Below are 22,382 nucleotides of genomic sequence, written 5' to 3'. Positions count from 1 at the left end.
TTGAAAGTGTGATGAAACCTACTGATTGTAGAATCGGCCTCAGGTCTTAATGGTAAATATGAAGAACAACATAAATTAATGGGCATTTCTTCTTCTGCCTTTAGGTTGTTCGAGGGGCCCTCTCCAAAGAAGATTGAGAAACTCAAAACCCTGATGTGCTATTTCAAAAGTGTCACTGAGCAAAGTAGGTTCTCCTGATGCTGCAGAATTGAACTCCAAAGCTTGTATGCTCTTTTGAAAATGGCGTTATATTGTATATGTCCGAATTCAGGCTATAATGCTGAGATGTGTTTTTGTTTCCAGAGCCTACTGGTCTCGTAACATTCACAAGAAAATGTTTGGACAGACCACCTAACTGGAAAAGGTGCAGTATTTTGACAGTGCAGTCAATAATGTATTACAGTATGTGTCTATTCTTCTTTCTTGATTTGGTTCTTTTCATTTCAGCTCACAGTCTCAGCTGACAAAGCTGCACATTACGTGTGAGGGGACCATTGAGGATGACGGCTACGGAATGCTCCAGGTAAGACCAAACATAGTGATGGACACACGCACATAATGAATTGCATTTTTATAGTGCTTTTCCAAGTGCTCAAAGCGCTTTACAATGGTTCATTCATTCATACATTGGGAGGTGGAGTGGCGAACAGTCGACGCCAGCGTCCTCACTTCCCACATTCACACACCAATGGTGGCAAGCTCACACCGACCAACTCATTGGAGGCAACATAGGGTTCAGTGTCTTGCCCAAGGACACTTCGACATGTGGACAGGAGGAGCCGGGATTCGAACCGCCGACCCAGGGATCATTGGACGACCTGCTCTACCTCCTGAGCCACAGCCGCCCCAATGGCATTCTCAGGAGGCAGCGGTACTGTGGGAAGTCTGCTGTTTTCTTGAAGGATATTCAGGGTATCCTGAAGGATGTCCTGGTAGCTCAGTCGGTAGAGCACTCACCTTTGGTCAAGGGTCAGGGTTCGAACTCGGCGTATGAGCAGCACGGCTTGGGTGTGATGAGTCGTGCAGTATGTACTGAGAGCTGATGGTAGGTCTTGGGTGTGATGAGTCGTGCAGTATGTACTGAGAGCTGATGGTAGGTCTTGCGGGCATTGAAATGGGGATAGACTCCTGCGTCCTCGGCTGATACCGACAATAGGCCTAGAGCCCTAGACTTTTTTTTATAGACTTACTTATAAAAATAACATAATAGCATATTGGGCATGAGGAACCGTACCTGCCAGTATCGCAAGTTTACAAACCTTCACAGTGACTGTAAAGTCCTGTGTGTTAACCATGGACCCTTAAGGGTCTGCAACTCTGCGAGTGAACAAATGTAACCAAATGGACCCATTATTTGGTTCCATTTGTACACTCTCTTTGTTAAAATCCAGCTGCAATGGCTTTTCCCCCTACCTTTTATTATGAAGTTTCTGAATAAAACAGAGGCTGGTTATGTCTAAGCCAATCACAGACTCAGCCGACCATCCTCTTGGGCTATGCAAAGTTGTCCCTTATCTATCGCCCTGTACTTTTAAAACGCAGGGTTTTATAGTTTTATAGTACACTATTTCTCTCAGTGTGTGAAAGAATCAGGATGCTAGTAACTGCCTTGTTCCAGCCCTGCAGTAGACTTTCACCCAGAATGCTTACTGCTGCTTACTGAAAAGGCCTTTGAGGGAACGGGTGACGTGTCACTGTGGGAGTGCCTGCCGGGACCGCGGGGTCATGGCCCCTGAGCCTCCATTGCTCTCGTTGTCGCGACGGCCCCTTCTCCCTTTCACCTTTTGTCCGCCTGCGGTTGCCACAAGCTGACAGCTGATGTGCAAACATGACCGGCTCCGGGGGATCTCCCCGCCCGCACCCGCGATTGATGGACACACTGGTGGGGTGGGGCGGTGGTGGGGGGGATGGGAGCTGACAGCCTGTCAAAGCAGACTTTAGGAGGGTGGCCGCCTGTCCCGGTTTTGAGTGACCAGCTCAGAGACATCTTCCGGCGGAGTCGCCACACCGCTCAGTGGCGCACCCTCCACTTCCTGGTGCAGTGACGATGTGGTCCCCCCCCCCCCCCCCTCCGCCTGCAGGTCCCAGATCCACGACTGATTGACTGTCCCAGAAATGGATATTCCACGTTGCTGCTTTCATTACAGAACGATCTGTTCACATGTCTGCATGCAGGTTTTCTTTTGAATGCCAAATAGACTAAAATAAGTGAATCGAGGGTCGTGGAGCATGCACCGAATCCAGACGTCAGGCATCTGAGTAACAGCAGCACAGACCGTAAGGCCTCTCTGTCCCTTTCTGTCAGAAACGGAGAGAAAGGGGTTCCACCCCATCATGGTGTGTTACCTCTTGTGTCCAAATGTGTCACTCAATACTGTGTACCCTACATTAGCGCACATTGTATATTAGTATTTATTACCCATGAAAAGCACAGAAATAGTTCACTTCAATGCAGTTTCACTTGTTTTCAAGGCTTGCCTGATTTGCTTTGAGATTCAAGCTTATGTAAATCATGTCATGCAGCTAAAAAGACAAGTAGTAAGCATATTTGTTATCTTATCCCTGTCAAATTGGACATGCTCTTCTGACACATTTATGTATGTGTATTTTAAGGCTGTATGTACAACATTTGTACATTTAGCTGTCATGAAGTGTTGTTGAACTTTCTTATTTGTCAACTTTTTTTATTTAACAACTTCAACCCTATAATATCCTACATTATTGACTGGCGTACACCAGAGGTCTTTACCGGGATGCCGGGACAACGCTCCACACGTCCCAAACTCTTCTCCCTTCTGGCTCCAAAACTATGGAATGCACTTCCCATTACAGTCAGAACTGCAGCCTCACTCCCAATCTTCCGCCGTAGTCTGAAAACCCACCTCTTCAGACTCCATGATGGCCCGTAGCACTTGCCCTAGCCCCAACGACCTTACAGGCGTATGCAAAGGCCCAACTTATGTAACTCGGATAGCATTTTATGTAGACTTATAGCATTGTATGTAGACACGCACTATAAAGTATACATGCATAGTTTCATTATATAGATATTCCACTGTTAAGTTCTTAGCTTATGTATGATTCATGATAACTACTTTTTTTATGTATGTGATGTATTGGCATGCTTTTTGTTCTTGCTTAATGTAACTCGCTCTGGATTAAGAGCGCCTGCTAAATGCCTAAATTCTAAATTCTACATGGTTCCCTCCTATTTCCCACCCACATCTTTTCGCTGAAAATCTACAATCTCACAATGCGTCGCAACGCAGCACGTCATGAGCTTCTAGATCTGCTATGTATGCAGACAGATCACCTATTATGACATGCCCAGTAACGCTACACTAGCGGTTTCATGTGGTTTAGTGTCATCTTGACAGTACACCATCGGTTGTGATCACGTGCAGGTGGATTTCGCCAACCAGTTTGTGGGAGGGGGCGTGACGGCTGGCGGACTGGTCCAGGAGGAGATCCGTTTTCTGATCAACCCGGAGCTCATCGTGTCACGCCTCTTCACGGAAGCCCTGGGCCACAACGAGTGCCTCGTCATCACAGGTCAGCATACGGAACCACCCAGTCCAACTAAACATTGAGGAAAAGGAACCGGTTCCATCACATTTGGAACCGTTTCCGGAACCGGGTGGTTTTTATCTCACTGACGCTATACATACAATTACCATACCGGTGGTTCTCAAACTTTTGAATTTCAAGGGCCATCATAACTCTGAGAGGGTACAAACGGAAACAAACTGACCTGTAAAGCTCTGTTTGGTTCCATTTGTACACTCTCAGAGTTACAGACCTGTCAGGGTCCATTTGGAACACCCTGTAGGAATCATTAACCGGCCACGGGTTAGTTGTAACCCGCCACACATGTTGGGAGCGGCGGAGTTGTCGTACTGAGGCCTGTTGGACTGTTAGTATAATTATGTCTAACCAACCCTGTGTACAGTAGGTACTGTAGGGTTGGGATCTTTCAGGATTTTAACGATTCCGGTTCCTTAATGATTCTCTCTTAACGGTCATATTACCTTTAAAACTCACCCGTGGCTACCGACATGCATGGCAGGTTAAAACTAACCCGTGGCAGGTTAACACGAACCTGTGGCTTCCTCTGAGGTTAGGTTTAGGATTTGGGTTTTAGGTCGGGTGTCAGACTATTGCCTGTTGGACTGTTAGTATGTCGGACCAAACACATCATGCACCCACTGTACACATCAAGTGATTTGTAAACCTTTCCATTTCAAGGAACCCCCAGTTTGATATGCACTATGCCACGCACTATGCCACGGACCTAGCCTGGCTCCAGCCCTGAATCGCTAGCCACTCCCATTAACATAATATGTTCTGGCGATTCAGTGAAACAAAATGAAAATTCAGTGTCAGCAGGCTACCACGCACCCCTATTTGACATGATTTGTTTTATTTCTGGGACCCCAATCTACACTGTAAAATGCCCAGCATTCATGGACCTGTAAGAATGTCTATTTTGGTCCCTAACTATCAATCATTTAGCTGGAGAACCCCTGCATGTTGAGGAGCAGTGACCTACGGTACATACTCCGTTGTGTGCATTTCTAATCATTCATTCTAGATGCCATTGAACTATGGCAGGTCAATAATGGCTTCTGTCCTGTGCTTGACCTATAATCTGACGGAAGGAAACTAGATGTTTTGCTTCCAGTCAAACGCAACAGGGTAGCCTACATGGCAGACCCTGTCAATTTACCCCTGTCCTGTCCTGTCCTGTCCAGTCCTGACACAGCACGGCAGGAGGCAGACGCATGCTTGTAGCAATCACCCCTTTGCGCCATATCGGTTCACGCTGCCCTCTATACCCAACTCTGCCCTCTGATTGAATACAAGTAAGAGAGCCCTGTCAGTCACTTGGCCTCTGTTGATTGCGGGCTCTTCTGTTGAGTGATTACGTCTCGCTGTACTCAAGTATATACAGTCAGTAGTAGTCATCACAACAAACACTGTTGGAAACACCCTGGGTTAAGCTGTTACCGCAGGAACCCCAGGGGGTTGATAGTGGTTATGAAATTGTTTAATTTCTAATCAGTGCAGACCTTTTGTAGTTCTTCTTCTGAATGCTAATGGAAACTCAGTGGAGACTCAAGTCAAACTATGTGTAATACCCAGTTTTGACTTCGGGGCTTATGAATGGGAAGTTAAATTAGCTAATTTAACAACTAATCAGAATTCACTTGTCATTGCACTTCCTTCAGATCTTGTTCTTTAGCTGACCCACTGTGTAATGCAACCGAGAGTGGGTAGCAACTTAAGGCTAGCTGTCCCCCCAGGCCCGGACAAAATCAAGAGTATATGACTGAGTAACTGCAAAGAATATGGCTTCTCCCCTAAGATAGTAATACTTAGGCCTTAATAAAGAGGTCATGTCTGAATGCATTTGTTTGCAGAACTGTATTGAATTTACCTTTGCAATCTGATTGCTATCTAATTATTGGACAGTATTAGGATGTTGATATTCATTTTGTATTCATCCTTAGGGCCCCAAATCACACCTTAGATTCTAAGATGTGAATTTGGGCCCCAAGGCCTAGAGTCTAGGCCACAGGACCACGCAAGTCGGGAACGATGCAAGAGGCGAATGTACAGTATGCCCCACTCTGTTGTCAGAGTACTTGCTGTGCGGTACCCGTCCGTTAGCACAGCGCTAATAATAACGTTAGATTTAGCAATCAACAGGTTATTTACGGGCACCATTTACCGTTACCTATCTCACTTCTGATGTATACTTTGTTGCATGTCGCGTCGCACTCTGAAAATAGCGGATCTACAAGCTCACAAGCTTGTAGGTTCGGTGAGCGACACTGACACACAGCTAAGTATAAGTCGGGCTTTAGAAGGAGTCACCTTCAGAGCTATTGCCAGTTCTCTCTCTCTCTCTCTCTTTTGTCCCTCCATCGCCCCCGTCCACTTACGGCACTTAACAATATTACTGGGGCTCGGAATTAATTATAGCGGGAAGACCTGCCCGAGACCTGCGATGCTAATGGACTCTTCCATTCCATCATCCTTATTAAACCCTGCCCACCGTTTGTAGGCTCCTCCATTCTAAAAGTCCAAGCATCAGCTGTTTTGTGTGTGTGTGTGTGTGTGTGTGTGTGTGTGTGTGTGTGTGTGTGTGTGTGTGTGTGTGTGTGTGTGTGTGTGTGTGTGTGTGTGTGTGTGTGTGTGTGTGTGTGTGTGTGTGTGTGTGTGTGTGTGTGTGTGTGTGTGTGTGTGTGTGTGTGTGTGTGTGTGTGTGTGTGTGTGTGTGTGTGTGTGCGTGTGCGTGCGTGCGCGCGTGCGTGCGTGCGCGCGTGCGTGCGCGTGCGTGCGTGCGCGCGTGCGTGCGTGCGTGCGTGTTTTCTCGGGTGGTAAATCATATATTCCTCTGTGGTACGTTCTGGCCGTGTGGCACACGGGCCTAATGGATCTTACCTCCACAGTGAAATTTGCAAAAGTGCCCAGGCCTAATTGAATTCCCCTTGATTGCTACAGAGATGGCTGCCATAAGGGCGGTCAAAGATATAAATAGCATCAAGGGGAAAGGAGATGATTCATCGATATGGCGGTCCTGACCAGGAAACGTGACGCAGGCGTAGTGGGCAGGACAGATCGTTGCCTCTACTCGGCACTAAATCCCACTTTGTACATTCAGGGATTGTGGATGTGGTCCTTTGTGTTTAAAGACCAGTGTTTTTCAACGTTTTTCATATCAAGGACCATTTCTGGCCAAATTTGACTGAGGGACTGCCATTGGATTTTTTTTTAATTTTCTTTTCTTTTCATGTCATATGGAAGCAGGGAATCATAGCTTCAAATTGACATTGGTTGCTCAGTTTGACCCACCAGTTTTGGAGATATGGCTTATAGAGTAATGTCTTACAGAAAACAGCAAGTTGAGAAAACAGGCTTAAAAAGTTCACTTCTGTGGACTCTAACATTACACCTGGCTACATGTTTAAGCATTTATTTCATATTTACATATCGAGTTCAGCTCTGATATTTATTTCAGACATGCTCTAGAATGTGAAGAGTCTGCCTGTGCTATTAACTCATTTTATATTATATTCATAAATTCAATTTTTCTCCTCTGGTGAAAAGCTGGAGGTTGCACGATGGCAGGCTCTCAGTCAAATCTGGTCACTGGTCTGATGAAGCCTCAGACCCAAAACTAAAGAATATTTAGTTTGTATCTTGAGACTGAGAGTGTAAAATCTATATTCTAGAAGGGTCCATTTGGTTACAAACTTCTCCATCATTTAGCAGGGGACCACCTGGAACCCCCTCAAGGACCACTAGCGGTTAATCTATACATTATATCTTCTGTGGTGTGTTGTCCATGTCTTTTTTTCGGGGGGGTTATAAGGCTGGAAACAAGGTTGTGAACAGTTTATTCCATGGTTTGTTGACACACAGAGGACTCTTGGATCCTCTCTCTTTTTCTCCGTGACCTCTAACTCAGACTGTGACAATGTCGTGGAAAATATCCTCTTGGCCAGTTTTGCCTTGACATCACAATAATGAGTGTTATTCTCTGACCTTTTCCTCTCTTTTAGTCAGTGTGTCTCCATAGATATCAGACTCTGTGATCGGTCATATAATTTACACATGAATGCAACGATTCTTGGCCAGCTACGCATCAGTCTTTCCGAAATACCTTGACCCCACTCTCAATTTGGAACTATTTATATCGGGGAAGAAAGCTCATTGCATTTGATGACTTGGAAATATGCAGTTAGTCCACTTGTGAAGGTCAGATACATAGAAGTACGTATGACATAATTGGTTCCCTCTAATAGTTGTCCTGAGAGGACTATAGGTTTTTGCACCCCCGCTACGTGCCTTTTGGTCGGTTAGATGTTTGTGGAGATACACAGTGGCTTATAATGCCTGAATGAGTATGCGGCTGCTGCTGAGAGATCTCAATGAAGCTCCAGTGCTTGTTAGTGTTGGGTCACCCACCTCCTCTGCTGTGCTATGCAATCTTATGTATAGAACTATAGATTTATGTGCAGGGCATCCGAGTCAGTAAATTATATCATTGCTGTCATAACTTTTTTTAAGTTTTTGTGCATTCATTCAAGAATTAAGCCTAGTGTAAACTTTAAAGAGATTGTTTCAAGTACTCTTACACATAACATGTGCAATGATAATGGGATCATATTACTTCACAGGATTCTTCTGTCTACACATACGTCATGTCCTAGTATAAGCGATCAACGTCACGTGATTCTTTGTTTGATCCTGCAAAAACTCTGATGTGTGTCTCAAAAAAATTATTGGCAGAATCGCGGAAGGTTTAGAATATTTGGCAGAGCCGTTTTCATTGGTAGTTGTTACAATTACATGCACTACAAAACTATACCATATGTTGCGATATGACAAAACATTAACAATGTGTACGTTCCCCCAATGGTAAGATTTGTTGTTTTCACGGAACCCGGAAGTTATGCGGGAACGCCTACTGAGTGGCAAAAAACAACTTGCTGGCCTTGACAGCCCATACATTCAAACAGAAAAATTCTATCTGATTGCATTAAACAACATTAAACTCACCAACATTGTAGCTGTACAGAAAGCTTTAATTATCCTCTTTATATCTGAAAAGTTTTTGTTTCATGAAAATCCACCGTAGACATGTTATGAGCTACTTTCTGTCAATACATTCTGTGCAGGTGATTATTTTCAAGTGTCCGAGTTTGGAAGCGCTCATTTTCAATAATGCAATGTCCTGCTGCCTCCTGCATTATGTGCAATTAGAAACGGGTGGTACGCAGGACCATTGAGTGATTTGTGTTTGATGGTGTTCTGTTTGATGGTGTTCTGCCCCTCCCCCCCATCAAACAAACATTTGTTCAAACCATGTGACTCCCATTGGAAAAGCATTGTGGCGGCCATTAAAAAAACACGACCAAGATTGTGTTTGATACGTGTGTATGAGGCCTCAACATGGCAGGGTCAGATAAACAGCCTAGGGGGGGAAAGGGATATACAAACCTGATATGTTTTCCACTGCCAAAACGTATAGCAGACCAAAACTGTGACGGCAGTTTAGCTCAGCAGTCATGTGCAATTGTGCATACTCTGTCTATAACCATGACGTCAGTAGACTCACTAGACTGTCATTGTCTGTCCCCTGTTATACCATACGCATGTTGGATGACTTTGTTACAAAACACAGGGTACTGTCTAGAACTGCCACTTCAGTGTCTCTAACGAGGGCGGTGATTATGCTATAGTTCCTGGAGCTGATTATTAGTAGTTGCAGCGTTCTCTGGAGACTGCCTCCCGCAGGAGAGCACCTCTTAATACCTGCTGACCAAGGACCTGCAGCTGTACTAATCAGCATGAAGAGGCTCAACAGACAGCTGCTAATGAGCCCTAATTGAATGGGAAGGTCATTTGTGTTCCTGCTTGTTAGTTTAACTGTGTGTGCTGTTTGTGACGTCACCTGCGCTCTCGCATGCACCCCATATTGGTCATGTTTAATTCAATTATGTATGCTTAGATACCGGGATAATTGATTGACCTTTTTAATGGGAAGTGACCCCAGCTCTTCTCCGTTTGATTAACAGGCACACAGCAGTACAGTAAATACACGGGCTACGCACAAAGCTACAAATGGGCCGGCAGCCATGACGACGCAGCGCCAAGGTATTTACTCTACCATGACAGTTTAATGGCAAGAATTTAAAAAAAAGAAGAAAGAAAGTTAGGAAATCAATGATGACTTTTACTTCCAGTGCAAGCTAAATGTTTGACTAATTTTTCACTGTGTAATCATGGCTACATGAGAAATACATTATCCTTTTGTGCCAGGAAGACCTCCTTTTATGATTATTATTTCTAATATATTATTTACTATGTTCTCCTTTCACTTCTTTCAGGGATGACTGGCGGAGAAAATGCACTGAAATTGTGGCCATCGATGCATTGCAGTTCAGCAACTTTCTGGAACAGTTTCACCCTGCCAGGATCAACAGAGAAATGAATAAGGTCTTTCCTTACTTCCTTACTTACTTTGTGTGTTTCTTGATCACTTAAAACCTATAGTATACACCAGGGGTCTTCACCAGTGGGTCTGGGACCCCTAGACGAGTTACTACAGGGGGGCTGCCAAATATTTGTGTGATATGCATTTTCTTTGGCAGTTCTACAAGCTCACAACGTAGATCGGATTTCTTTCTGCAAAAAGGTGGGGAAAAAGAGCAGATCAAGTACAGCGTTTACCAAGTATTGAGGGTTTCAGTGGTTAAATGTCTGAAATAAACCAAAAACATTCATTCACAAATTTCACACAACACGGATTGTCTATGAAGCTAATCTGTGAGATCTATGAAAAGGTTTAATCTGCAACACCATTTTATACAATTGGTAGTGGGGGACCCTGCTTCATCTATTTCTCTCAGCTAAGGGGTCCTTGCTTTGGATGAAAAACGTTGAAAAACCCTGGTATACACAGTACTTAGTTGGCCCACTCCAAATAGCCGATCTACACGCTCACAATGTGTTGTGTTGTGAACTTGTTCACAACAGTGTTTTCCCTGGATGTAGGGGACATCTTTGGCAGAATAGGGACATCAGAATTCACGAGGTTCATGTCTCTTCCAAGTGTCATATACAGTAGAACCTTTTTTCTCCTTTCCTGGAAGGCGAGCAACAAGTGAGCCAAATCTTTTTGTTTTCCTATCTTCTTAACCCCATCTGAAGATGTTTTGTGCCAGGAAGACCCCCAGAAGAGAAGATTTGTGTATAATAACACTTTTAAGATTTCACACACATAGCTGTCTATAGGAGTGGTTGCACCACTCAAAAAACAAAATTAGATGCCAGAGTTTCAGGTTATTGCAAGACACTAGAATAGTGGCTATAAATGGCAAGCAATGCTGTAATATGTAATATGTTGTAGACATGAATACCGGTAAGAACACTTTCTGTTTATGACTGTGGAATTGTGGCGACCCCTGTTCTTTGATGTTGCGCTTTGATGTTGTATAATCGTGTCTCTTTAGCAGTACAGAAGCAGAAAGGTTCGTGCTGCAAATAATAATAGCTCTCAGTTAAACGTTCTGCTCACATTGTGTTTAGCTAGGGCTCGAGCAGCCTTGTCGGTGTCGACCCATTAAGCCAAAGGTGTACTTTTTCGTACGGCTGAAAATAAACGATAGATATTTTCAACCAAAAAGTTGAAAATCGACAACACCTCATGTACACAACCTAGTGTTGTAGTCGAGTCCACCTAAAGGGAGTCCAAGTCAAGACCAAGTCTGAGGGTGGGTCGAGACCAAGACCAAATTATATATATATTGTTTCTCATATGACAGGTACAGAAAACACTGTGAGAGCAGGCAGGCGCTTCAGAATCAATGATAACTATAACAAATTATCAAAATCAAGTATAGATGGCAGAGTTCACACCACAACTATAAGGAGGACGACGGCGGTAAACGATATCGCTGCGGTCGCGTACAGAGCAATATGATGAACGATGTAAACACAGAGACGGACAATATGAATCCATCTGAATATGCAGGGTGTCACGTTCAACAGATCACATTTAACATGTCTAAGAGAACGTCATTGTTTATATCAATATCGTTATCTTTATAGTTATCGTTGTATTGTATTTTGGGTTCCAGTGAGTGCACTGTATTCATGATTTCTGGTCCTCGGATGATTAACCCATTTTGGACTGAGGTCGATAAAAGAAAGGCTTCAAAATCCCCCAAAAATTCTGAAAAACTGTCAGTGGTGCTCAATCTTTTTCATGTCAAGGACCCCCAGAATTATCTCTATTGGGCCACGGACCCCCATCTCAAAATATGTAGTTCCAGGGACCCCCCCAGAAGCAAATATTTTAGTTAAAAATGTTCCCTCTGAAATACATATTCAATGATTTGCGCCACATTTTAACGACTTTTCAAAAATAGCAGACCTACAAGCTCGTAGCGCGCCACTCGGTGGCGCGCTATGAGCTTGTAGATCTGCTATTTTTCAATAGCTAAAGCATGGCATAATGCTTAAAACACCAACAGGGGTTCCCGCCCAAAATGGGTTAAAATGAAAGGATGCTATGATGAATCTTTCAACTTAGAGCATCACTAGACGAGGCCATACAGAATTTCTCCCATGCAGGCTGAGAGATATTTGTAATAGAATATCAAGATGTTTATGTTGTCAGGTCTGCCTTTCAGAGAGCATGGAGGAGTTTGACAGCTCTGACAGCGGCATGAGGAATGCCCCAACATGGAGATCAATCCCGTTTGGAAGATTGTTTAGCTAACTGTCATATCTGCCCTTTTGCTGGGAAGAATTTATGGCCGGTCAGAAAGGAGGATGGGCACTGTTTGCATCGTTTCCTTGCTGAAAATTAATCTTCTGAGTGCCCTATCAAATGCATTACATTCTTAATTTAATTTCTGCAGTCCCTAAGTGATGTGTATTGACATGCACCAAACTGTACAGCCCACATGTCGCGTTAACGCTTCCTACGCGTGCACAGGCCCTACAGAGTTAACCACTTGAAGGGGGTTGAAACCGGTTCAAGTTCGGAGCTCGTGCAGGATGAAAACATGGCTGGCTGCATACAGCTGACCTTATTGTACAACAGGACGTAAGTGTAGCCCCCAGCCAAGACCCAGCCCACAACAGCCCTGCCAATCGGGCTCAGCCCTGTTGGCACGACAGGTTGCGAGTTGGTCTGGCGAGAGGGAGCCCCAGCCGGGTTCAATCCCTGCTTCCACGCAATGCTACATAAGCAACACAGTTTTTTTTTTCTTTTATCCCACGATTTTTGTAACCCAGTTTTTCTTTTCACCCAGTGCCAATTATCTAATGTAATCCTGGGCGCTACACTTCCTCTGCCAACCTGGGGGGGCAGCGGACTGACCTCATGCCTCCTTCTATGCATGAGGAGTCCAAGCTGCTTCTTTTCACCTGACAGGGGGGTATTTCCCCGGCCGGACGTAGCGCGTGGAAGGGACACGTTATTCCGACCAGTTCCTTTCCCCTCCATCAGGCGCCCCGGCTGGCCAGGGGGAGGTAGTTTTAGAGACCAGGATTACGGCATGTTTTTGTGAGGGTATCTACCCTAGGGGACACGGGGAGAACATGCAAACTCCACACAGAAAGGCCCTATCGCAAACCCCCGCCTCGGGTATGGGCACTGATGACGCGGAGGAGGGAACACGCCGCCAGTGCCCACAGCGTCCCCAGCGGGAATCGAACCCAGGACCTTCTAGCTGTGAGGCGACAGTACTACCAACTGTGCCACCGTGCCCCTGCAACACAGTTTTCTGCAGCTAATACAATTAATAAAGGGCGTGTTAGATTTAGGTACTTGGTCAAAACCAACCTCCCGCCGGTCACGGAAGTGTTTTCCCATTCTATATCCCATATACTTTTCACATCCAGAATAAGAACTGTAAAAACATAAAATATATAAAAAAGTGTCAGGTGATTTTACTTATGGTAATGATGCCTACAAATTGACTACAGTTCTCGACTACTGCATCTGCCTTCTGGCATCATTGGTGCACATAATCAGTGTCACTTTGTGTTGCATTGGAGTTTTTGAATGTTGCAACCACTTCCTTGCGGAGCTGTGTGTGGGTGGGTGGATTTGGAATAGTAAAAATCACTTCCTTAACCCAGAGGATGTGGGTTTGATGTTTGTACTTTTTTTGTACAACTGCATATCGGCAGCCATGGCTCTGGGCAGTGGGCCCACCGAAGTCTAACACAACCATTATTCATTTGATTAGCTGTAGCTGTGTTTCTTACTAGCCTAAAATTTATCTGCTATGGTTTTAAACCTGAACTGGAAAACTAACTGCAAAATCAGCCTAGGTTTTCAACCCCCTTAAAGCTGTATTTCATACATTGTCATGGTGGTGTGTGAGCTTACTATTACTTTTTTTTTTTTTTTCTATCTATAATGGCATGCCCAAATGAGCAACACCCACATTAATAGTAAACTATTATAAATGTGTGAAACCACACATTTTTTATAACACCAGCTCCACTGAAATCTACTTATAATGTGTGAAGCTGTCCATTAATATAGTAATAGTATACAGTAATTTAAAAAAATGTATGCTTCACCGGGCCAACCGGATATCTAAATCCTTTTATGTGTGCCTGCGTTTAATAATGTGCCAAGTGTTTGCCTTCAGGCAACCTGAGTTGCGTGGGTTGTGTTATAAATAAAAATTTTAGTGTGAATATGGGGTTGAACTGTATTATCCACGATCTGGAACAGTACGGTAAAGCAACCTCAACACCTGAGGCAGACCTGAGACCTGCTTCCGGCATTACCCCAGCACATGACATAATATCACCTCTGTACTACTACTTCCTGGTATACTGTCCCGCTGCATGTGGCTGGTGGTGACACGACATAATGTCACTTAACCACTTTTGGGCGGGAACCCCTTTTGGTGTTAGCATTATGTTATGCTTTAGCTATTTTTGAAAAATCGAAGAACGAATGACATAGAAACATAGCCTTTTCAGAAAACTGTCAGGATGTAGAAGACATTTTTAGAATCTGATCTCAGGTCAAAATTGGTTAACCACTTTCTACCTGGCACCCCTATTTTGGGACCCCAGGCGTGTCATTATAGGCACTTGACATCTTTCAAAAATAGATTTACAAGGTCACATGTGTCTCATTGTGACACGTTGTGCATGTTATGCATATTTGAAGAACACTAGTATGACAAAGTATAGCCAGTGTTGCCAACTCTCCAGTAATGGAAGGAGCTAGTGCTCTTCGAAAAGTCTCTAGAAGTCGCTAGGGGTGGGATAAGCGCGCGCCGCCCCTAGCGACTTTTAGGCGCCATCTCCTTGCTCTGTGCACATAACCGAGCCGAGGAAGCCAGACACGTCGAGCACTTTAGTGCTGCCAACCTAGCGGATTTGAGAGAGGGGGAAAATTGTCCCCAATTCACCAGAAAAAGTAGCTAGATTTCTCTCCAGAAGCTTTTCACTAATTCAGTCGCTAGGGGGGTCTGGAAAGAAGCTATATATGGCGACAAATCCGCTAAATTGGCAACACTGAGTATAGCATCGTTTGGTTATGTATTGTGTTATGGATTATGTTTTCTAAAAAGCTCTTGTCTTTTAAATTGTATTGTTTGTTTGTGTTGTTTTTTTTTGCAGGCCTACTGTGGCTTTGCTCGCCCCGGGGAAAGAAGAGAGAATCTCTCAGCGGTGGCCACGGGGAACTGGGGCTGCGGTGTGTTCGGGGGAGACACCCGACTTAAAGGTAAGCTTGGAAAGGAAAGGCGACCCTCCTCCACCAGCTTCCATCAGAAGCACAGTTCAGTCACGCTCTGCCCTGGCACTGTGTAGGCTGAGTGGAACACGATGCTGGATGAATCTCACACTCCACCTCCAACCGATCACTGTGGCCGACCATTAGTCTTCCACGGAATGCGTTCATTTACTTAAGGCCTATTCGTCTGCCTTCCTCTTATTGATCAACTGACAAAGGTTTATATTTTTCATTAATAGTGAAATTGATCGCCTGCCCTGGCCCATCAATCTGTTCCAGGGGCTCTGTCGGAGCCCTGTATCACTGTCGGCGAGCAGGGCTTGTTCAGGAGGGGCTTTTTTCTGCGCTAGCCTTTCAGAAGCAGCAGCTCCTTGCATTTCTGGAGCCAGTTTTCCCCTTTGCCTCCTTCCCTACGCTGTTGTCACATTCCACCTGCTCAGGAGGAGCCAGATTATTTGCAGACTCTCCTGCACACATCTATGCATATTGGTTAATTAGTGGCTAAGTAACAGCTCTCCACTGGCGGAGTTACCCACTGTCTCCTTAATGACATGTCTGTAGGGAATGGGCATTTCACGCCCATGATGTTCCCCTCTATTTACCTGCTGGGACTCTAAATGGCCACCTATTTATTTTAACTGTGGAATAATTCTTGAAGACAGGTGATTAGGGCTGCAACTATCGATTACTACTTTTTCGATTATTCCAATAATCGAGAAGCGTAAAAACAAACATATAACCTAGTATATACAAGTATATATCTATATGTTTTTTTTTTTTTAAATATAAGTTTGGTTAACTACTTAAGCCTTGTTGCATGCTTTGTTGTACAACAGTGTAGTGCAAATTGTCAATCTGCAAGCTCAAGACATGATACCATGTCCATGACGCATTGTAAATTTGATTGGTTAGATTGCCTGTGGCAGGTGTTATAAAGTTAAGAAATGGCGGAGATGAGAGTGGCAAGACAAGTTCGGAACTATCAAGCTTCGCCTTTACGTGCAGATGTTTGTTCAACGTTGCTCGTTACAGTATGTGCCTTTGTCCCAGGCAGCCCTCATTAATCAGCTGACTTACTTCCAAGCTCTTTAAATATTCAGAAGTCTCCAGGGCCAGACCCGGCCTTCCTTTCCAATTCTGTCGCTGATCCAGTCAGTGTTCTCAGTGGGGGTGAGAGAGACCAATCCCCTGGATTATTTGCCTTTAACAGGCCACTGAGACCCGCATTTAATGTTAACACAATTTCCGCCGGGATTAATTAATAACATTGATTGATTGATTGATTGAAATCTTTATTAACAGTTTGTAGAATTTACAGTACATTTTAAGCACGAACTCAATACAAAGACTGTCAACTGTGAGTGGACGACCCAATTAAGCATTACACTTGTTTACAACAGGGTCCACATTGTTCAATTCATCAAAACATTTAAAGACATACAAATAGACATTTCTCTGTAGGTAAAGAACAGAACAGGAATTCATCATATGGGAAGCAAAAAAAGGGAAAAGATACAATATACAGTGAGGGAAAATGGGGGGGGGGGGGGATATCGCCCCGTTCAACCCTTATTTTGAAGATCCAAAACACCGCGACCGGATGTTGTGTCAGCTTAATGGTGTGTGTGTTGTCTCTACACAACAGAGGCTACTGTAAAAACAAACTCGTGCAAAATCGTAAAAGTATCCTTGTGCATAAAACACGATACGTGTACTAGAAAGATTGTCGAGATAAAGCACAGTGAAGTCAGGGATTTATTTCCAATGTGGTCCTTGCGCTGTTAACCACTTAAACCCTACTACAGTATATACTTCATTGACAGGGGTCTCCCAGGGGTCTTTTTTTCCCCTCTACACCAAATCTCTTAAACAAAATTAGCAGATCTACAATCTCACAAACCATCACAACACTACACATTTTTGCCTATTATGACACCCCCATTCCACAGAGTCGAGACGATAGGACTGGTAATTTTCTTTTTAAATAAATAAAAATACATAATGAATAAAAGACAATTTCTCAGTTTCATCTGTATAGGTTTATGTATAGTATAGTCTATTCAGTATATTGCCATGATTCCCATGAATCATTGGACCCCTCACAGTCTACGGAGACAGTGTTTTTGTGTCAATTCCCCCGAGTGCCGTTCTTTAACGTACATCGGGCTTCTATCCCCACAGCTCTGCTCCAGATGCTGGCAGCTGCTGAGGCAGGACGAGATGTGGCCTACTTCACCTTTGGTGACGGCAAACTCATGACGGACGTCCACAAGTTGCACTCATTCCTCACCCAGAGCAACGTCAGCGTCGGTAAGTCAAGCAGCCATACTGCCAGCTCCTCCTGTGTGTTGTGGTGTTTTGTGTTTATTTTATTTGGTTTGACACTAAATAATTGGATGGATGTTATTTCAGTTTTTTTCTTTTACATACTTTTGCTTTCCCATCTTGCTGTTTCTGATAAGTTCATCACCTTTCTAAACATGAGAGAGGACATTTCTGAGCTTCTCTCAAAAGAAAATCCACTTTGATTGTAATTTCTGGGAAATCTAACATTAATATTCACCTACAGTAAGCTTTGTCTGATGCACAGAAATGTCTGAAAATCTACTGTTGATTGGGCCGCGGGTACACCGTTGTGTCGGGTCACAAGTTATAGGGAAGCGTCGACCGTCGGATAGCTTGTTGTTGAAAACGACGTCGTAGGCAATTTTTTTGCACCAAAAGACAAAGCAAAGAGAAAGTAGACCGACTCATAAATTATCCTCCAAAAATATATAATACAAATAAAAAGGAAAAAACTGTCAGTGTCGGCAACTTTTTTTCACACCTTCATCCATTCACATGCTCACTGCATGCACACAAATAACATGCACAACCCTCTGTGATGGCTTTAATTTGTATGGGAATTTGCACAATATTTATATATTTCGTATGTACTTTGATGGAATGTACAGTATAGGGTGCTTAATGCAATTAAAGGAGTATTATATATATTTTTTCTTTCATTTCATTATACATCTAAAACAATCCCCCAGCACATACATAAAATATAATAATAGTGAACGAACGAAAATACATCGCATGGATGCAACTGGGACGTATCCTCAGTGATGTATCCCAAGGTCATCGGGGTCTCGGGTCTCTCTAACATCATACCCCTCACTCGGGTGACCCAGCCGGGGTGATCAAGTCCCGATTTACGTCCCCAGTAGCTACCCTCGATCAGACCCACTAGGGAAAGACGGGACCGCACAATCCGTTGGAAACACTCCGAAACTACTATGCCGGGACTGAGAGCTACAATTCTGGCATGTGGAGGGACTAGGCTCTGTGGGTTGCCTCCTGTCCCCTCCGGGCCCCTCCTACGTCTCACCAGGTCCACTCCTGCTCTCACCAGAAGTACCGCGAGGACCTGTGCGTTGCACCAGTCTCCCAGCACCAGACACTTCATTCAGGAGTGGTGGATTCTTGAGCCGCAATGGTTCTGAAGGCTCCACCGCTGGGCAACGGTAGTACTGCAGGCTCCACTTGCGGCTCCACTGGCCCTCCTAAAGGCGTCATCGAGGCCTCATCCTCACGGAGGATGCAGGCTGGGGGCGCTAACCCATACTGCTCCCGGGGTGCCGTCTACATTCTGGCTGTCACCCGTCTCTCTGGTGGTCACCAGATTATACCTGGTTGTCACATAGTCTATTCCTATGAGTCACTATAAATAGAATACCTCAGAACGAAAATACATTGCATGGATGCAACTGGATGGAAGTGACAGTAATAATTATAAAGAAAATCAACACGGTAGGCCTATAACGCAAACAAAAATGAACAAACAAAACACTGCCATACTGTGCATTGTATTCATATTTTATCATATCTGACATCTCATTAAGCCATTTATTAAAACAATTTCGAGAGAAGATGACTTCCAGTCGAAAATAATGAATCTTAGCTGCAGCCATTCCAAGCATCAAAGCCTTGTGTTCTTCAACCGTATATCTCATGGTATTCTCTGAACATCCTATTAAAGCACATTTTATTTAGACTCTAGTCTAGAAAACTATTTAAATATCTTTGACCAGAAATCATGTAAAAGTGGACAAAGCCAAAATGTATGTGTTAAAGTGCCTTCCACTGGGGTGGCAGTGGCTCAGGGGTGGCTCAGGGGTAGAGTGGCTGCTTGCTGGGCTCCACCAAAATAATTGGCTCACAAATGAACAGCCTAGACCAGATCTTCAAGAAGCAGGTGCTTAACAAAGCCCTGTGTATCCGATCTGATGCTGCTCACCCATGGAGAATACATCCCTCTCCCATCCCCCTGTGCCACAAAAAACAGGCACAAACATTCCTTTGTCCCTGTCTCTATTTGCACACTAAATGCTGCTGTGGGTAGAACAAGGAGATAACCTTATGATAAGCACGTTTTACTTTTTACTGTATTGGTCTCGTGCCTAATGTCTATGCACATGCACTTTCTATGACCTACCAAAGTGCACTTTAACACATGCACTTTAATGGTTATGTGCACCTTTGTACTTTGGTATCTGCTATGTGAACTGTTTGTTTATTTGTACTGTTTCATTGTTTAATGTACTGTCTATGCTGCAACCCAATTTGCCCTTCGGGGACACTACATTTTTGTTCTTGCTTAAATGTAAGTCGCTCTGGATTAAGAGCGTCTGCTAAATGCCTAAATTGTAAATTGTAAATTGTAAATAAACTTGAACCTTGAACCAGAGTTAGTGTCGAAGTGTCCTTGAGCAAGACGCTGAACCCCTAATTGCTCCCGCTGCGCAGGTGCGGCTTACATGGTTTCCTCTGCCATCGGTGTATGAATTTGTGGGTGAATGTGATGCACAATCTCTGTAAAGCGCCTTGGATAAAGGCGATCCACGTTCCACACCACCACATGGAGTGCAGTGCCCCGTTGTCCAGAACCAGCACAAAAGCCTCTGCCCGTGCTCTGAACAGGGCCCAAATTAGCCAATTGATCACACCTGATCACCCCTAGATCTCCATATATGGAACTGGCCTGTTCTGACATCACAATGATGGTTCTGACATCTGCATAGACTCCATATTTGGGCATACCTGACAAAGAACCCCATATATGGGCATAAAGGGACACAGACACAAAATAACTGGTTTGGGCATTCATTTCTATGTCTATTTTGCATGTATCACACATCCGAGAAGTTGTAGCATCAGCATGTGTAGCTTTGTTTTTTAATAGTGCATTCTGTGCATAACTTTATATTGTTTGTACCTGGCATTAATGTAACAAGTACTGACAGCATGTATTCTTAACAAACCCCCAGTCCTTCCAGACTTCATCACTCCTCTCCATTCCCAGTTCAGAAACCCATAATTCTTTCAAACGGTTGGTACAGAAGTAATAAAAACAGAAACAAAACCAGAGATAATTAGTTTGAGTCAGGTGGAAGATGTAGGAGTTTATTATTGAAAGCGGTTCTTGAAGATGAGGTTTTTTGATATGCAGTCTAGCCATGCATTTCAAGTTCAGTAATGTAATAACAAACACAGTCTAAAAAGTAAGCCCTTACAGAAAATAACTTTTTATGCGATACATGGCCAAAGCCAATGGCGTAGGTTTTATTTTTTACTGAACGACATAAGTCGATTTGGAACAGCTTTCTCATGGAAGAGGTCTTCTCCACACACTTCAATGCTCTGACCACTGCCCTTGTCCAGCTGACCCCCTGTTCTCCTGGCTTCTGTCACAGGGGACGTTTATGACCTCCTGGGGCGCTACTACAGCTCCGTGTGTAAGAGCTGCCTCGGCCGGCTCCCTGATGTCAGCCTCTACACCTTCATCTACCGGGAGGTCAGCTCCTCCTCTCCCCCCCCGGCGTCCCACCACGGCCCAGGCGGGGTCTCGGCCAGACTGTAGTGTCCCCGCTGACCGCCGTTTAAGGTCAGGTAGCCTCGATGAGTCACCGTGCCTGACCTTCCCGAAGACATACAGCACATACAGATAATCATGTCTGATTTACATTTAGGTACGTGGCGCGGGTGTGACGCGCAACTGAGTATAACTCAATCGTAATGTGCGAAAGCGTTCTCTTACTGCCTTCCAATCAAATATTTGTCCTCACATGAACACTGATTTTAAAATGGTGGACGTATCAAATGCCATTTAATCTATTCACAGCTCAAAATGGAAACCAATGAGGCATGCGTATCGTCGACAGGAACATCAAACAGAATTCAAGTCGATAATAAGCTGTGTCTGGCGCTGGGGTAAAAAGCTGCTGTTTATTTTGCTACGGCTGCTGCTAATACTACTCCGATGGTTTGAGCTTCGATACGACACAATTGCGATTTTTAATGGTGAAGCAAAGGTTGCCATCCATCTTCTGAGTTTGTCATGTTGCCTTTTTTTCTTTCACCCACACATTTCCAGCCTAATTGAATTGGCTGTCAGAAATCAAGTTAAAGGAAAAAACCAAACCAATAGAATAGGCTTGGCAAAGCGTGGTGCAGTCTCAGGAAAGACAATTGATTTAAAGAGCAGTCCAGCTCTTAGGGAAATAGGCTTTTAGCCTCTGTAGGTTAACTTATATTGGCAATAACACTGTAGCTCGGATATTGGCTGCATGCCACATACCTTTTTGCGTGTGCTTTGCTGAATCCTGTCCCTCTTTTAAAAGGATTTCATTTTCCAGGGTTTTTCTTTTACAGTTTATCTAATTTCAAGGTGGAACCTTTTGATTATTATTGTTTGTATATTTCAAATTGAATTGAGGATTTGCCTGCTTGATAATGGTTTTGATAAGTGAAATTTGAAGTAAATAAATAACTGCCTAAGATGTTTCATCAGTTTAATTTGATATCCGGTTTGTAATACTATGTGACTTGGCCCGTATCAGTTGATTTATGTTTATTTATCTGTGTTGCATTCACCCCCCTTCGGACGTACAGTTTAAACAAAGTCAAATGTCACAAGCGGCTTCTGTCCTGTGGATGTCGTACTGTAGTGTACTGTATATGGCAGTCCGCATGCCGCCTTGCCATTTATCTTCCCCCATCTATTGCTTCGCCCTTTCACTCATGGTTTAATAAGGTCATACCTTTTATA

General features: G+C 44.0%; 1 protein-coding gene across 1 annotated transcript in view; it reads left to right on the top strand.

Moving 5' to 3' along the window:
* Positions 1 to 22,118, top strand: part of LOC310874893 (poly(ADP-ribose) glycohydrolase) — a 39,835-nt gene extending 17,717 nt beyond the window's left edge. Inside the window, exons 9-17 of the mRNA XM_083787810.1 lie at positions 105 to 184; positions 304 to 364; positions 448 to 523; positions 3,405 to 3,552; positions 9,588 to 9,666; positions 9,900 to 10,008; positions 15,175 to 15,280; positions 17,471 to 17,599; positions 21,028 to 22,118. Coding sequence (XP_083643936.1) covers positions 105 to 184; positions 304 to 364; positions 448 to 523; positions 3,405 to 3,552; positions 9,588 to 9,666; positions 9,900 to 10,008; positions 15,175 to 15,280; positions 17,471 to 17,599; positions 21,028 to 21,194 — 955 coding nt within the window. The 3' untranslated portion in view covers positions 21,195 to 22,118. The remainder of the gene's footprint in view (positions 1 to 104; positions 185 to 303; positions 365 to 447; positions 524 to 3,404; positions 3,553 to 9,587; positions 9,667 to 9,899; positions 10,009 to 15,174; positions 15,281 to 17,470; positions 17,600 to 21,027) is intronic.
* The last annotated feature ends 264 nt before the right edge of the window (positions 22,119 to 22,382 follow it).

The sequence above is a fragment of the Protomyctophum parallelum genome (assembly GCF_964188405.1).
Source record: "Protomyctophum parallelum genome assembly, chromosome: 17".
NCBI lineage: Eukaryota > Metazoa > Chordata > Actinopteri > Myctophiformes > Myctophidae > Protomyctophum > Protomyctophum parallelum.
The sequence above is the reverse complement of the archived record's forward strand: the minus strand, read 5'-3'. Positions and strand labels throughout refer to the sequence as shown.